General features: G+C 30.6%; 1 protein-coding gene and 1 long non-coding RNA gene across 2 annotated transcripts; one reads left to right on the forward strand and one right to left on the reverse strand.

Moving 5' to 3' along the window:
• Positions 1 to 4,187: 4,187 nt before the first annotated feature.
• LOC121132645 (uncharacterized) lies at positions 4,188 to 17,682 on the reverse strand. The gene is made up of 5 exons (XR_005869408.2): positions 15,526 to 17,682; positions 14,911 to 15,436; positions 13,697 to 14,231; positions 4,922 to 13,602; positions 4,188 to 4,583 (listed from the first exon to the last, which is right to left on the reverse strand). It is a non-coding gene; the product is annotated as an uncharacterized lncRNA (long non-coding RNA).
• Irbp18 (Inverted repeat binding protein 18 kDa) lies at positions 6,748 to 12,107 on the forward strand. Its single transcript, XM_040728071.2, has 3 exons — positions 6,748 to 6,997; positions 7,059 to 7,129; positions 9,137 to 12,107. Exons 1-3 carry the CDS (start codon positions 6,748 to 6,750, stop codon positions 9,161 to 9,163), a joined length of 348 nt encoding a protein of 115 aa, XP_040584005.1. The 3' UTR covers positions 9,164 to 12,107.
• Positions 17,683 to 18,577: the final 895 nt, after the last annotated feature.

Below are 18,577 nucleotides of genomic sequence, written 5' to 3' on the forward strand. Positions count from 1 at the left end.
TAAATGCAATATTTCCTGTAGGGGGTCATTCATAAACAACATCGTTATTTTTTAACATGACGTTTCTTCCATTTGTTATAAGGCTCTTTTTGTATTTTGATTAAAAATTCACAATTAACTAAAAAAATGTAGTATGAATTTAATACTAAAGGAATCACATGTGATCAGGAAGCCCATAATTTAGGAATTATTTTTTTCATGAATATTATTATTTGAGTAAAACTATGGGTTTTTAAAATCTTAAAATATACTCACAATATTTTTGAATGTTTCGTCTGACTAAAACAATTTTTCCCTTTTGTTGACGAAACTAAGTTCTTGTTCATGTGGAAAGGGTTCCTGGGGAAATGCTAAATATTTAAGCATTTTGAACTTGCATTTACTCGAGGCCGGTGTTTTATTTTACTTAGAACAATATTTCATGAAAATGGCTTATAGAAGAGGAATAATCTGAGTGTGATAACGCCGTTTACACGATAAATAACTTATAAAATTTTTTATTTGCTAAATGTGCTTATTTTCGTTTCTCTAATAACAAAATTCCCAATACTTATTAGTAGAGCTAAAAGTTCAAATACCGCACGATTAAATTGACTGAACTTGCATATAATATTTTGATGTAAAAATTAAATTATTTCCAGCCGAAGACATACTTAAATATGCAAGGATAAGAACTTTCATTCGAATAAAAGAAAATGAAAGAAAAATATAACGAAGAAAAATCCAAAAACCTATGTAATAAAACTCTGAGAAATTTAAAAAAAAAATCAATATTTGTGAAAATTATTATTATTCCCGGCCATACATTTATATAATTGTTAATGATACTTTTCCACATTGTAAATATATCTAAAAAAGTAGAAATATCAATACATTATTATTATTCCAGTATTTTATTAAGATCGTTGTTGAATCCACTGCTATCGTTATTTGTAAAGTGGCATTTAGGAGGGATGGACTGGGGATAAAGAAGTGTCCCAGGAGCTATTTACGATTCATGGACAGACCTACCAATTTCATATGTGATATATTAATAAACAGAGAAATCCACATCCTTCCAGAGTTATTCAAAGAGGATATTGGATATCGTTGAAAACATTTTCAAAATCTTGATAATTGTTATTACTTATTAGCAGCCTTAAGGTTTTATATAGTGAACGTGAGATGAACCCAAGCTATATCCAAATTTTATGAGTCTGAGTGCAAATATTCCAAGTTAATGCGCTTCCAGATTTCATAACAAATTTCCATTGGATTTCCATTATAAGTTCTTGACAAACTCATATGCCAATGAACCATTCCTTCTTCATTCAAGGTATCTTCTTATCACGGGATTGCAATATATATGTGAGCAGTTATCACCAGTTAAGAACAAGGAGTAACATTTTTCATCTTTATCACACCCTTGATTGACGACTGTAAGGCTAAATCTATCCCCTAAGTAGTTAATTTACTGAAAAAGGAAGAATATTGGTTTCGGAAGCTCGTCTTCTATGGGGCCTCAAACACGGATAAATATCACAATTTAGCAAACTATTGCACATATTTGATATTAGGATATTTCTCTTACACCTATTGACTATTGATATTATTAATAATTATAATTTATATGATGTATTAATAATTATAATTTATATGATGTATTAATAAATATAATTATTATTAATGAACTTGTAAACAGAACCAGCTGACTATATTATGATTAATTCAGCTAGGGAGCGGTTTTATTTATCGACTTGACGTCATATCTGTCTGGCGATGTTAAAAAAATGATGACTGACCTACCTTGTCTCTAAGTAGCTTGGTTGATATTAGCTCCCTGTTATATGAATATGATTTTTTTTTGGGGGGGGGAGGGGGGAGAAAAAGAATTACTGCAATAAAGAGGAGAACCTTCTAGATTTAAATTATTAGATTTAGATGATTACATTTAAATTCATATATATTGATTTTATTATCCATTTGGGGAATCAATGTACAACAAACATAGGTAACAAAGCTTATTTCAATAAGAGAAGTTACACTATGAAATAATGAAAAAAAAAAAAAAAAAGATCACATGCTACAACCAGATTTTCATTTTATTAATCACTAAACTTAGTTTTTCCATGGCACAGATCCCTTCTTCACTCATTAGTCATTACTCATTAGTCATTAGATACATCAACATTAAGCAGATTTATTTCTCTTCATTTCTCTTGTAGACACAAAACTGTTTAAATCCGAATAAAATAAATACAGCATCGTTTTGAAAACGTTAGCGTCATGCCTCCTGAAGACGGGAGGGAATATGACGGGGAAAAAACAAGAATTGACATGATGAATATCTATTCACACGTCTTCTGATACTCTATTCAAGGGATCTCGACTCTTAAAGTGAGATCCCTTGAACAAGTGCTTCACTCGGTCGGTGGATCTTGTATCTTTTAATGGAAGGATCGTTGATTGTGCAAGTACCTCTTCAGATCAAGGTCTGTGATAGTGACTTCGGTTCTCGTTAATCATTGTCCTATACATAAATTCCTCCAGATCCTCTACGGAATTATCGTATACTTCTTTATTACTACTGAGTCTCTTTTGTGATTGAAAAACAAGTGCTAGATAATTCTAGACTCGTAAAGATAATGTGCTTTTCTTTTCTCGATATTTTGGTCTACAATGCATATTCTATTCTGATAATACATATGAATAGTTATTTAGAACTGGAGAGTTCCACAATAAGAAATAGTTCCCGAATGAATTATTACCCAGTGAGGAACAAAGAGTTTCATTTCTCATTCACAGCTCCTTCGTTGAAACTCTTGAATCCTGTTCCTTCCAAAGTCGACTTTTTTTTTCGTCTCTTAGTCTGAGAAAAAATATTTTCATTGTTAAGAATCCTTCCGTTTCCTTGATGTATATATGGCAGAAATCCCTAGGAAAAAGTAGAAGTCAATCTTAGACTCTTAATGAATATGCAGCCCTTTTTCTCTATACTTTTGTCTGCAATGCTTATTATATTTTCCTGATATCTACATAAATAGATTTTGCGAATTGTTGAGTGCTAAGTGATTATTTCAAACAAATTATAATTGATTTCTGTAGACTTCCAATATCGAAACTTAGTCTTAATCATCTTCTAAAAAATTTAATTGGTTATCACTAAATTAGAATATTACGGCCATGAAGATTTAGGATTTCCACACCGATAAAGATTATTAATAAATGTTTTCCATAACAGTTCTTATACTTAATTATTAGTTATTTTTAAAATACCCATTAATGACATAGATACTGACGTTCAAAATTATAAGCTAACTATTTATATTTTATCCTGCTTTCCTTTGATTTATACTATATATATATATAGTATAATTAGTATTATAATGTATTATTAGTTTAAGATATGAATAAAACACTTTTTTTAGAGTAAATCCTTTATTAAACGAAACAAAATGAAAATTCAAGATTTAGAAGATAACTTAATAATTTTTCTGAAAATTGCACCAAGAGAATTCGATCTTTTTTTTTTATACGAGTTTATACAACTATTAGCTTCATTTATGAGATTTTTGATAGATATTTTAAAATATTTAAATCGAACTCGAGTAATTTTATTAGTAAAATGATGTTATTTTTTACACGTCAGCCCAATAGGAACATAGGAATCTCCCGTTTCTAATAAATTGACAAATAGCTTTGTAAAGTATCGTCATGGATTTGTCGACGTCAATAAAATGAGTTTTGGTCTCTGGGAATATCATATTGTAAAGCTGACTAGCATGTAACGTAGTTAAATATAATAAATCTGAAGCACTTTTAAGACCATCCCTATTAACAATATCTTGAAAAGTTTCGCCAGAAAATTCAACACCATGAATTATTGATTTCTCAAAAATCGAAAAGGTGGTGCATTCGCAATCATTAATTTTGAAAACTTAATTAAAGAAGAGGCTATGTACCCGGTATATAAAACATTATATTGGTTTGATATTCTTCTGTAGTAAAATTAGAATTAGAAAATAAATATATGTATTTGCTTACAAATTAAATGATGTTTTTATTTTCACATTTATGCTTATTATTTGATTTTCATTTAATATTCTTAAGTTTCTAATATAAATTCATTTCTTTATTTCTTAAAAATATATACGTAATATTAACATAATTATATTATGTTCACTTAATTAAAATAAATGTCCATAAATGACCCTTCAATGCTACGATATAACATACTATTCATACTGCTTTCATCTTCTTTTTCTTCTATACATACTAAGGTATAGTATAGAAATAAGATGTAATTCCCCCTTTAAATAGTCCCAGACTATATATAGTCACCTTGATATTGACCTGGGATACGAGATTCCAGTAGTGACTAAGAATCTCCCACTTAATTTTTTTCCATTATTATAACTCATTATTTTTTTCCTTAAAATGTTACTAAGCCTAAAGATGAGGTTGCACAATAGATATGGTGCCACTCCAGGTATAAGAACTATAGTAATAGTTCTATAGAACCATAGAGATAAAATATATAACTTACTGTCTCCAAGGTTAAATTTCTATTAGCCTTGATTGCCTCTATGTATTTCTAGCTGTCTCTATAGTAAGTAAATAGAATAATAATTAATATCTTAAATTAAAGGATTAAATGGAAATAGCGGACAGACAAAAAATGAACAACAACGACATAAATATAAGGGGAAGAAATAAGCTTACGTATTCTACTACGTTTTCAGAGAGTATTAAAAATTATAATAATCAAGGTTAATAGAAATACATAATAATAATATACATGGAGAGTGAACGAAATATACAATATGAACGAACAATAAGTTGTATTTTTTATATAGGAAGCTTATATTAATAATTATTTAAAGATTGTTATCATTTAAATTATGATTGTCATTCTCAATCTTAGTTTCAAAAATGGTCTTACCCATTTTTAAACAAATATTTGAGCAATTTTTGGAATCTTCATCATCAGTTTTCTGATGCACTTCATCTTCCTAAATTATGAAACTGTATGCATAGTGTGGAAATACAAACAACGTCCAAATCATTCTCCATAATCTTTACTAATATTATAATATTCAAACAATAAATTTGAAATTAGCAATTCTAACTTAATGAACAAAATATAGGCTAAATCCATAAGTTAAAATGGATTTCAATATACAAAAATAAATTTAATAGGACCATCAGGATATCATCATATTTGTAATTAATATTCACATTTTATAAAGAAAAATATAATAGTCAAATTTGATTCAAAGTATGAGTTATGAGTATCTAACTCAAAAATGCTTTAAAATTAGCGATAAATTATTAAACAATCGATAAACATAGTATTTAGATTTCTTTAAACTGTATAGGAGAGGAAGTCTTATAGATGTCTGAGAAAACAACCCATTAATTTGATTTTTAAAGTAATAGTAACAAATTGTTGATCATATTACTTGACAAACTCTTGAGCCTTTGGTTGAATTCCAATTAGCACGTTCGATGGTATTGATCCACAATTTACGTGTTTTAGAAAGGTAAACATTTTCATGAACGAGAAACCTAGATACTTATTATTAAGAACATATTGCAATTATTGTCTAAATATAACAAGTAAGTTAATCAATTCAACAAAATAGGAAATAAAACCCATCCATAACCCAGATCTCTATAAGGAGAGTTAAAAAGTAATAAAAAAATTGGCTAATTGGCCTTTCCGTCTACAGCTATGACCTATGAGGTTTAAGCTTATGAGTCGAGGATTGACTTTTGGAAAGGATAACTAAACTGATACTAAAATATTTTTTTTCATATATTAGTGTTAATCTAAGATTTTTATCTATATTTCAGCTATATCAACTATGTATTTCAAATTACCTCTGACTAGATGAAAATTATTAGAAGTGACGTAACAAAATATACATTACTATTTACAAAGTATGATGAAATTTGTGCAAATAATGGAATGACAAACAATAAAAAAAAATTATTATTTTTTAATTGAAAACCATTCAAAATAATACATAATGAGAAATTGAAAATTAATTATAATTGATAATTTATTGAATCAAATATATTCTATAATATGTAAATAAATCCTATTTAATCCAAAATAAGTTGAAGACTAATGTGTTTTCTATTCCTCTTGTCTCTTATAATTAGTAATTACCTATTATGATATAATTGTGAATATAAATGAGGGATCCGTTTCATAGGAACAAGATAATCATGTTTACGAAGTACATTCTCAAGGATAAAATAAAAAATTAACTTTATCTTCATGATCCAATATTAATGTGCGCTTAAAGTCACATTGTAATATCAAACATTTTTAAATTTATACTGATATACAGCTTTAGTTACTGATTATAACTTATTATATTTCCGAACAGAACCATAGCTAAGAGAAGGTTAGATTTCAAGAGAATTCTATAAATTAATAATTCTATCGAAATGAGGTCATTTTATTTATCAGGTTTTATAATAAATTGTAGTAGTTAGAGGAGAGGAGCTAGCTAACCTTTATAGAGGGCGCTTTTATAATTTGTGTCTCTCTTTTTTACCTTGAGGTCTGCTGCCGTTGTAGTACTGTATTTACTATTAAGTACAAAATAATAAAATAAATATCAGAATATGTAAAGTAGTAAATAAAATAACATAACATCACAACGACTATTTTCAAAAGATTGCGTCATTGCAAAGTTGTATTTCAGTGTGTATAAAACCAAGAGAAAAAAAAAATCGAAGAAAAAGGACGAACAAATGATCATGGGATCTCGTAAAGGTGACAAAAGTGAAGGGTCGGATGATAAATCCTCCCCAGACTATTTAACAAAAAGAGCCCGGAACAATGAAGCTGTTAAAAGATCTAGGGAAAAGTCGCGTCAAAAAGCCAATGAAACTCATGATCGTGTGGATTTGCTTAAAAAAGAAAATGAGATGCTTGAGGAAAGGATTAAACTTCTTTCTAAGGAGTTAACTTTCCTCAAGGATATATTTATGGCGCATGCTGGTATATAAATCAAATTTAGAAATAATAATTGATTACAATTTATAATCATTAAACCCTCTAGGTAAAAATCACGGAATTTGTCTCGACGATTTAGATATTAAGGCACTCATCAAAGAAGTTGATTCTTCTGAGGTAAATATTTTTTATCATTAAGAAAACAATTTAAATTATTGGGCCCTTTATTGATTTGATTTGATTTTTGACATTACATCAATATATTTATATGATAATGAGGGACTGGAAATATTATTAATATCTTAAGGTAGATATTAATGTTTCATAAAGTTTCTTTAAATATAATTTTTAAATTTCATTCATTTTTTCAAAGGTACATGTTCCCGATCTTTGAATTCACCCTCAGATTATTCTTATTTTTCAGCTCATACTTTTCTTACAGTTATATTTAATTATATTATTGGTTATTTCGATATCCTACTAATGATGTATTTTATATAGTGTTGTGTCAGTCCTTATTGATTCCGTCCAGTCCAGTCTTTGAACAGGTCCTACCTGTTATTGGGACCAATCCTTCGGATTGTCAGTACTCTAACTGATTTAAAAAGAAAAATTGAAGTTGAGTGTCGTCATCAAGGACTAAACTTTATAAATTTTCAGGACTGAACTGGAACAGATCGAGACTGAACTGAACAGTTCCGCAGTCTTCAGTCCTAAATGACTGAAGCAATATTAATTTTATACTTATAGTTAAACCCAATTTGTTACTTTGATCTGTTAGAACAGTGATTTCCAACAGAGGCTCAGCAAGTTGTTATCTAGGTTATAAATAAATGTATCTTCTAAAAAAACGGTCGTCAAAAAAATATTATAAAAATCCTATATTAAAAAATTGGGACAAAATCAGTTTCTCCTTCCCCAAATAAATATACCTAGGAGCTCCACAGTAATAAAAAAGTTAGAAATCATTGTTATCTGAAATCTGTCATTCTAACATCTCTCTTTTATAATTGAAGAAACGTCACAATATGATAAATACGTTGAAAAGAGCTAAAACGGATCATCGATTTTTTGTTGTTAATTTGTTCCAAGTTATTTCCTTCCGAGCGATTTAATTCGGTTTATTTTCTGATAAACTATATATTCCAACTTCATTTTTAGTGTATTGGAATTTAGTTTTGTAAAATGAATTCCTCACTTAATTATTTGTAGACATTAATTGTTTTTAGAGTAGCTTAGTTTTGGATTGTAGACAAAAATTACAGTTATTGCATCATAGTTTGATCAGTTTACATCTATTAATTATTCATTGAAAGTGTTTTTGAAGTATTTAATTATCAGTATTGGAACTACTTAAAAACTTGGGTTAATCAAAATTATATAATTGGACTTTCCATGTAATTTATTTGTGATCAAAATTTTATAAATACAGTCAAATACGAGAAACTCCACGGTTTCTGTAAAAATGTTGTTCTGAAGTGAAGAAAAACACCGATTTTTTGATTATTTAAGTTCATAATGCCTTTTACAATCAAAATATAAGAGTTTGCTATTAATTTCAAATAATATACATATATATTCAATCATTTTTCGCTACTTAGAAGATTTATTAATTAGCATTATTTTCAATTTACTCAACGCTGGGATTGTCAAACTCATTATATTGAACAAATCTTCTTCCAACATTATATTAGAATAGACGAATGACATGGAAAAAAAAGGTCCGGAAGAATTCAATCTGTGAATTTTGAAGAATTTTTTACGGATAAATTATGTCTTAAAGATTTTTTAACATCACATATTTTTGTAAAAGGTATGAATTAAAAAAATTGTGTCTGTGAAGAAGTTGCTTTTAAGATAATTTTTCTTTTATCCTGATACAATTGTAATTCTTTAGGCATTTAAAAAACGTAATCAAACATTTTTAGTAAATACATAAAAGGTTCTAAAATTTAATATATTTGAATGTTATATATTTTGATACTTATGGGGGATTTTGTTTACTTTGAAAAAGAGGTGAAATAAAAACAAAACTAATTCTGCGAAATCACTGAATGAATCAAAATTGATCCGTTATTTATATTCATTTTTAATATGTATTTTGGACTATTTATGTCGCTTAAATTTTAAGTACCTAAAGGATTTGTGTTAATAATCTTTTTTGTTTTGTTTTTCCTTTTCTAGGCCAGTGTACAGTCACCAAATCAATAAGAAGAGCTGCATGGTATTCCTATATCTTTCACATTGACATTTTTATATAAAATAAAAAATTACCATATTCTCTCCCACTGATCTTAGAAAACAATGAACTAAACCAGATAAATTATTATTTATGTATTTTCTTTTGCTACTATTGATGAGATGTCCAAATGCATTGTTGATTGTAATGTGTTGTATACATGCTATATTTTAATAGTCTTTAATAAATCAAATATATATATTCTTAATACGTGATCTCATTTATTAAATGACATAATAGTAGTAAAAAAGTGTTTTGTATTGTTAATTTACTTAAACTTATAATTATTATTAATTGTAAAAGTTTCTACAATGTGTCTTCTTACGTGTAATTTTACAAAAATATATATCTTATGTGATTAAAATAATGAGCTGGATGTTATGGAATTCAGAATCTATTGAAGAAACTTGATTTTTAATTTGTAATAATTACTCTACATAATATTATGTTTTATATCTATGGTAATATATGGTATTTTTTTGTTACATATATGCAAATGAAATTTATTTTCTGTCCTTGGGTATTATAAACCTATAAATTTTAAATAAATTCATGATCCTTGAGGGTGATATTATTAGTTACTAAATGTATATTAGTGTTTGTATGTATTTTATAACACTGCATAAGTACTATGATTTCCTAAATCTCTTAATTTAATAATTGATTGTATTATAGGCCTGTTATTCAACATATTATTTCTTCAATAAGGCACGTTATCCAGATATTTCATCCATTGTCTGTGATTTATACCTGAAAGATTTTATTATGTAAGACGCATATTGTATTATACTTCCTCATTTTCTCATTGGTACATTCTAGTCTTATTGACTATTCAATTAGTTTTTACATTGAACAAGGCCTGGATTCCCCCCCCCCCGTTGTTGTTGGCTCATTCGTCCCTTTACCCTAGTTTTTTTGCATTGCAAAATTCTTCATTTCAGTTGTACTTCTCTATCAGTCGTTTTACATTTTCCTCATAAACGCACCCTGGGATTATATAAAGGGGGACTTAAATCTTATTTTCATACTATACCATTGTAGGTATGAAAAAGAAAAAAAAATGAGAACATCTATCCATCTACGTTTATTAATACGGTTGACTACTATTAGTTACCTGGAGGAAATTATGTATAGGGACAATGATTAACGAGATCAGAAGTCACTACCACAGACTCTTTGACATGAAGAAGCTCCTGCACAATGGACGATCCTTCCATTAAAGGAGATGAGATCCACCAAGTGAGGCACTTGTTCAAGGGATATCGCCATAAGAGTCAAGATGAACAGACCATAACATGAAGAGAGTATCAGAAGGCGTGTGAATGGGATATTCCTATGAACGGAAGAATAGTATAAAGAAAAGTATAGATGCAAATTCATATATCCGATTGATCCGTTGGAGATATCCATCCAAATATTATCATGAAATTAATGAAAGGTTTTTCCAAGAAGTTCTCGTTCTTCCCACACACCCCTCCTTCTACAAACTGTTGTCGGGGAACATTGTAATCAATGTGGAAAGCGTTCATTTTTTTTACAAGAGTGCAAAGAAGAAATGAATCATTCATTTTATATATATTCATTTCAAATGATTATTCTAGTTTTTTGTGTACTTAGAGACTTCGTGGTTAAAGTTATTTATGAATATTTGTTTCCAACAATTGTTAATTCATAAATCATAATTCATATTATATTACAGGGAGCGGGGATCAAATTGTCGCCTACTTTAAACCTTGATAACTTGAAGACGACATTATCAAATAAAAAACCGGTTACCAAGTGGGAAAGCTATTCTCGTCAGCTGACGATACGTAGTTCAGTTAGCAACATGTCATCATATGAGGAGATAAAGAGCAATAAGTGGAACGAGGAGCTTTCGAGGTCCGCCGTAGTCATGGCATTGGTTAATAATGGAGGTGAAATCTCCAATTCAACGATTGCTTCAACCTTAGGAGTGAATTTACGGACTGTTCAGCGTATCCATAAGGAGGTAGGGGGCACCTGGGATGTTGATGCCACCATAAAGAGGGCGCCGGCAGGAAGGTCAGGGACACCGACTTTGTCAACAAGGTGAAGAAGATGGTTGAGGATGACCCTACCAGGTCCATGAAGGTCATGGCGAGGGATTTGGGCTGCCATGAGAAAACAATAAGGGACTGTATCTGAGGATTTAAGGTGCAGGAGCTACAAGATGCAGGTGGGCCAGATCTTGACCCAGAAGGCAAAGGACAACAGGCTGATGAAGTCAACAAAATTGCTCAACAAGCTCAAGCACCCAAAGCAGCCCGGGATGCTGTGATTTTTCTCTGATGAAAATAATTTCTGTCAAGATCAGAAGGTCAACAAGCAGAACAACAGGTGGATAGCCACCTGCACCAGCCATGTGAGGAAGATAATGAAGACAAAGTTCCCTGCAACGGTCATGGTGTTCGGGGTGGTCATGTTATGCCTCCCCACATGTTTGAAACGGGTCTAAAGGTCAATACAGAGGTCTATCTGGATGTTATGGAGAAGGTGGTTCTGCCCTGGATCCAAGGGGTGGCCGGAGACTGGCCCTGGGTGTGGCAACAGGACTGAGCACCCTGCCATGTGTCCAAAATCTCCATGCAGTGGTTAACCGAGAACTGTTATGACGTCGTAACCAAGGATTTGTGGCCTCCTAACTCTCCTGACCTTAATCCTTTGTACTATTTTGTCTGGGGCTATGTCGAGAGACATCCCCATAGCACCAAGGCCAGCCTGATGGACTCCATCAAGGAGGTATTCGGCAACATGGACAATGAGATGGTCAGAAGAGGCTGCGGCCGGTTCAGAGGCCGTTATTGATGCCAACGGTGATTATGTCGAATGAATGGCTACTCTATACCTTTATGCTCGTCATAGTTTTGATTTTCAATAAAAAAGTTAAAAAATGTATATTTTGTGTTTGTAGAAAATTTTTGATCCCCGCTCCCTGTATATCTGTTGTGCATATAAAATGTTTATGGTAACCCATAGAGAAAGAAATATATAGAGGATTGGATATATTGGATACATAGAAGCCAAATAATTTTGACGTCACTAGGAAACCAATTATTGATTTAAAGAAAGGACTTGTTTTAGTCCTCATTGGACCAAAAATTCATATCAAATTTCAAAAAAATCTCTTTAAAGCTTGCAAAATAGTTACTTATCCATATCGATTGGTGAGGTACATTTGTTCAGTATGGAAACGAACTTACGAATTCAATATTCCTCCCCTTCTCAGTTCGAAATCTAAATGTATCTGTCCTCATAATGGATCCTGAGAATGAAAACGTCGTTCTTCTGGTTCATACTCCTATGGGGTGGGATGCAATTCAAATTTAGGTAGTTTGAAGTAAAGGATAATTCCTTTTCCACAAATTCTCAAGGATATCTTAAACAGTTTGATCATACCATGTGTTAGAGCTATAAAACGTTTTGGACACAATGGGAAGTCCTGGAGAACCAGAGATATGTCAATAGTTTTTTTCATTTTTATTTCGAAAATATCGACAATGAACATAATCACCTTCCCAACAACAGTCAACCCCCCCCAAAGACGCACATCCACGGAAGACTAAATAACGCTATTAAAATCAATATGATGATTACTAACTTTATATTTTTTTAAATTACAATTATATTTTGATTTCAAAAAAATATCTTCATCTTGGAACTAAGCATTTTGAAAAATCCTAATCCTATATCTGTTAAGGGCACTTCCATCTTTTTTAATTTTATTGCTGGATATTATGTCTGACAATACTTTTTTCATGCAAAGAAAAATATATTTTTTTGAAACCAAATTAATAATGGTGATATAATGATGATCAATTCCTTCAGACGTTTTTAAGTTATGTCTTGATAATCCTTCGAAGATGGTTGACATATTGATATTATTAAGGACTTCTATAAACAATTTTTCTGGAATGTTAATGCTGCCAAGTGAGCCATTGTGCTGACGGAATATTTTTTCACACAGAAAAAGAAGTCGACTAATCAGTCCTCTATTCGGATTATCACTGTAATAATTTTTAAATGAAATTAAAGATGTGTCAGGACAAGGATCTTCTTCATTATGAAATAATGCTCTTTTGCAAATTACACATTTAATACTTTTTTGCAATACATATACATAATAGCCGGCAATGTATGTAATTGATGCGCTACATATTCTGCAGTCTGAAGTATTTCACCCTCTTAAGTGAGATGTTTTAAGATTTACTTCGTCATTTCCGCAGTTTAATTCAAAATGTGTCTGTAGAGTCGTTTTGATCGTTTATTGCAATGATCTGACGTTGTTCATCAATAACATTGCCCACAAGTTAAAAAAATAGTTTCATCCTGTGGAATACAGTTCCCATTGATATTTTCAATGATTCCTCTACAAGCATGGTAGAAATTTTTTCTAAAAAATAAATAAATATAATAAAAATTAAATATTTAGCATTAAAAACATAACAATGAACCAAAATTTAACAACCAAACATTTCAAATATTACCTAAAGACAAATCTAAATTTTATCAGACTTGGATTGAAACACCATTTATTCCTTTGTCTGATTGCAGCGAAGAGATGTTCCAAATGGTCTTGCTGAAGTTTATGAGAACAAATATATAGACTTCATTGGTTCCACAAAATGCCTTAGAGAATATATGTAGGCAATTAAGCCTAATGGCCCGGTGCGTCGCCTAGAAAAACTTATTTTAATCCAGTCACTTCTTGTTAAAACTTCATACATATGAATGATTTTTTTGAGTATTTCCTCCACTTGAACTATATTAGTTGGAGACAATGCTGCTTTTAATTTGTAGCCGTACTTAGATCGACTATTCATAATATCAAAAATCTTATCATGCAATTCAAGAAATTCTGCCGTAACAAGAACATCTTCACTTTCAAACCCAGAAATTTTGTTTTCATGACCCCATTTCAATGATCTAGTGACCGAGTCTGACATTAACTGAACAGCTAATTTAACTTTCATTTTCCAACTTTTAAATGAAATATTGCATCTCGTAAGCTTATTACCAAGCCTAAATTGAATTACATGGAGTTCTTCAAGATAAGACCATCTGATAACACCTTTATTGGGCCATATAATGCTTTTGTAATCCAAGAACAGATTCCTGACGTCTTTGGCCATATGAGGAGGATCGCAGATTGGAACTACTGTTGTATTTTTGCATGGATGAGGGAATGTTGTACATATGTCTTCAATATACTGAATTTAAAAGAAGGAATCATACTTAAATTAGCAATTTCATACTCATTAACAGTTATTTACCATAGGTTGAAGATTGCAGCCGAGAATATTTAATGCCGAGATGTTGTAGATAGCTCTATCCATACAAATGGATCTAACCATAATACCAACTTCAAATGCGAATACCATAGCTTGACGAATGATTCCTGCAAGAACAGATGCTGAAATTCCCTTGATTAAGAAATAAGCGATAAGTAATTTCCAAAAGCTATTAAGGTCAACGAGCATCACAACAAGACATCCATTTGCTGGTATATCTTCACCACTGTTGCTTTGACCACTAAAGTTAACATAACCAAAACCTCTTCCTAGCTTATTATCAAGTTCAATCATCTGTTTAATGGACATGTCATCTATACAGAGGCTAGCCTCTTTAAAATAAGGATCATTGCTCCGGCGTTTCAGCTCCTCAAATGCTGATATTTGAAATCCAGGATAGCAATCAATGCTGCTTACATATCTTTGGATTGTGCGCTGGCTCGGTAAAGTCAGAAGTAGAGACACGAAATCAAATGCCTTTGGACTCCAATAAAAAAGAGTTGTAGGAAAATCGCTCACTTCTGGTGAAAACGTAGTTGTTTTAGTTTCTTTTTCCAGCAATCCTGTAACGGTTTCAAATTGAACATTATTGAAACCTCCTTCAAGAATTGAAATGTTCTGGGGTTATAAAAGCTCTTTTTCTATAATACTTGTTATAACTTGATTCAATTCTAATTTTGTATTCTGATTCTTAAGACATGCATTATGGAGCTTCCGTCCTTCTTTCTTCTCTTTAAGATGTACTTTTTCTATCAAAGATTGAAGACGATAATACTTGGTCTTTGCCACTACAATATCAGATGGAAAAGCATATGAATGATCCATGTTGATGGATTCAATAGAATCAATCTTATTTTCAACAGCAATAATTTGAATATTATCCAAGTTATCATCTGTTTTTTCTTGATGGGATTCAGAAAGTCGACGTTTTCTCCCCTTAAATGGAAAATTCAAAGGTATAACTACAAATTTCGAAGGTACAGCATTAAACTGTAACTTTGCAAATCTAGACACTGTTTTGCTACCTATATTCCTATCATAGTCGATAAACTTTTTAACGTTGTGGTGAAGAATTCTGCGTTGCTTATTGAAGATAAAATATTTTCCATCATCAGTACAACAACAAAAACATTGCCAGACTTCATTCGACCTAACAGACGATTGTACTTCCAATATTATATTTTTATCATTAGATACTAAATAAATATTAGTTTTAAACTAATGTAAAAAAATATATTGCTTTCGATATTCTTTTAGCATATAAATTTAGTTTTAATTTGTCTCGATATAAAATGAAATTAGTAAGTTAAGGGATAAATATAATTTAGGATAAGTTAAGAAATTTATTAATTTAAGATTGTGAGCAATGGATGCGAGTCAGATAAATTTATCAATCAATGTCCATACATCATACTAGTCATTTCTCATTTTTGTAGTCACAGGAAAAGAGAGAGTCAGCCTCATTGTGTGAGCACGACATTCTTTATTCCTTTCTAGTAGTTATAATATTCCTTCAGTTATACTTATATCGTAGCATTGAAGGGATATATTAAGTCATTTATGAACATTTTTCAATACATTTATTTTAATTAAGATAACATGTATCGTTATTTTAATATTACGTATCTATTTTTAATAAATAAATTTATACTAGAAACTTAAGAATATTATATGAAAATCAAATAATAAGCAAGAATGTGAAAATAAAACATTATATAATTTGTAAGCACTGATCCAATTTTTCCGAAAACATATATTTATTTTCAGTTTTTCCAATTCTAATTTTACTATGGAAGAATTTCGAGCCAATATATTGTATTATATATCCGGATACATAGCCTCTTCCATCATTAAGTTTTCAAAATTAAAGATTGCAAATGCACAACCTTTTTGATTTTTGAGCAATCAATAATTCATGGTGTTGAATTTTCTGGCAATATGATATTCTCAGAGACCAAAAATTTACACATTTTATTGACGTCGACAAATCCATGACGATGCTTTACAAAGCCATTTGTCAATTTATTAGAAACGGGAGATCTTTTAATTTTGTTGAAGTGTAAAAAGCAACACCATTTTGCTTATTATATTGCTCAAGTTGGATTTAAATATATTTAGCAAAAATCTCATAAATGAGGCTAATAGTAGCATAATGAAAATTTGAAACTGAATTATTCTTAACAATAAAATATTTTTCTCAGAATAAGAGACGAAAAAAAGTCGACTTTGGAAGGAACATGCTTATCAAAGAAGAAGCTGTGATGAGAAACGATCACTCTTTGTTCATCACTGGGTATTTCATTCGGGAATTATTTATTTTTGTGGAACTTTCCAATTACAAATAACTATTTATATGTAATATCAGAATAGAGTATACTTTGATACATCCAGATACATCTTTACGAGTGAAGAATCATCTTGCACTTGTTTTTCAATGACAAAAGAGAAGTGTCCAGGTTATATAGATCGTAGATCACTAAGTCCAACTTATACAGGGAATTGATATAAATCTGATTGCGATGAGTGATTTCTGCATTATATACAGAATAAATATATTGACATACAATACATTAAGGACACTGAACGACTTTAATTAATGAAATAGTTTTCCTACAGTAGGAGACGATGCAAAGTTGAATTCCAAAGGAGCTGTGGATGGAGGATAAGAGCTCTCTCTATTCCTCACTAGGTCTTTCTGTAAAGATCTGGAGGAATTTATGTATAGGGACAATGATTAACAAGATCTGAAGTAACTATCACAGACTTTGACATGAAGAGGCACTTTTCAATCAACGATCATTTTATTAGAGACGAAATCCACCGAGTGAAGCACTTGTTCAGGGGATCTCGCCTTAAGAGTCAAGATCCTTCAAAGAGAGTATCAGCAGGCGTGTGAATGAGATATTCCTAGGAACAGGGATGCAGATCCATATATAAGATTGTACTGTATAAGAGATCCATCCAAATGACCATGAATGTCTTTCCAACACCCCACTACTAGTCACTTCTCTGACCTCCCTCCTGCTGATTAAAGGAATTCAAAGTCGTACCTACTAGGGTCTATAGGTTTTGTGAATCAAAAAGAAGTTATATAGTCCCTGACGCATCCTATAGCCCGGCTATAGGATATTTCAACCAAACATATGTTTTTAGCTCGCTCCCACATGTGATATGTGCAGCGACAACATAAAATTTTCTTCTCTTGCCTAAATCAAATTATAAATAATACTGCAGTCCATGTACTCGGCACTTATATAGCAAGTAATAACTAATAGACATTAGCTAGACAGTGAGAGGAACTCCATTTTTGAGTATCGTGTGCTTTTTATACTATAGATCCTTTTCAGACTTATGTAAATTAATCCATTTGCATGTGCCTATTGTCTCCTTTAGGATAGCAATTATATCTTTTTTCAGATTCGCGTACCATCAAGTATCAAAATAGACAATAGATAATCGCATGGATTTAATGAGAATAAAGTATTGTTTTTGAATAGTACTATAGAATTGTCAATCCTAATACTAAATCCAGATTCAAAAACAATGTGTGCGGATATAATACTTCTCATAGTATCATATTTTGGACAAACGAAACGGCTACAAGTATGGATGAGCGCTCTTACATAAAGTGTCTTATTTTATAAACGCTAAACAGGAATATTATAAAACTAATATTTATTCGTGCGTTCAGTTCCAATACCTTCCACTCCGCAGTAATAACAGGTGAAACTTTTTGCAAACGTTACATTTACCCAAATTTTCCTTTTAAGAGCGGTTAATGTCTTAATAGAAGAAACTTAATTTTATTATTGTGTTTGATCGCATAGACGAATACTCCATCAAGTGATTGTATCGGTTCATCTTCATTCATAAATAGCTAGGTAATGTTTTAAAAATTGATTTCAATTGTCTCAAATTTACATTCCTCACATGCCTTATTGACTATTATAACTAAAAGTATGGATTGAAACTATGAATGTCACGATAGAATACAAAAATGAAAAAAAAAAAAATATCCGTTGATTTTAATGCTACAATGTGTATAACTGTAAAAACGAATGATAGTTAAATATATAA

This window comes from Lepeophtheirus salmonis, chromosome 2 (genome assembly GCF_016086655.4).
Source record: "Lepeophtheirus salmonis chromosome 2, UVic_Lsal_1.4, whole genome shotgun sequence".
Lineage (NCBI taxonomy): Eukaryota > Metazoa > Arthropoda > Copepoda > Siphonostomatoida > Caligidae > Lepeophtheirus > Lepeophtheirus salmonis.

Coding starts and splice junctions, on each gene's coding strand:
- Irbp18 (XM_040728071.2), top strand. CDS start 6,748: ATGATCATGGGATCTCGTAAAGGTGACAAAAGTGAAGGGTCGGATGAT. Junction 6,998..7,058: donor TATATTTATGGCGCATGCTG/GTATATAAATCA, acceptor TAAACCCTCTAG/GTAAAAATCACGGAATTTGT. Junction 7,130..9,136: donor AAGAAGTTGATTCTTCTGAG/GTAAATATTTTT, acceptor TTCCTTTTCTAG/GCCAGTGTACAGTCACCAAA.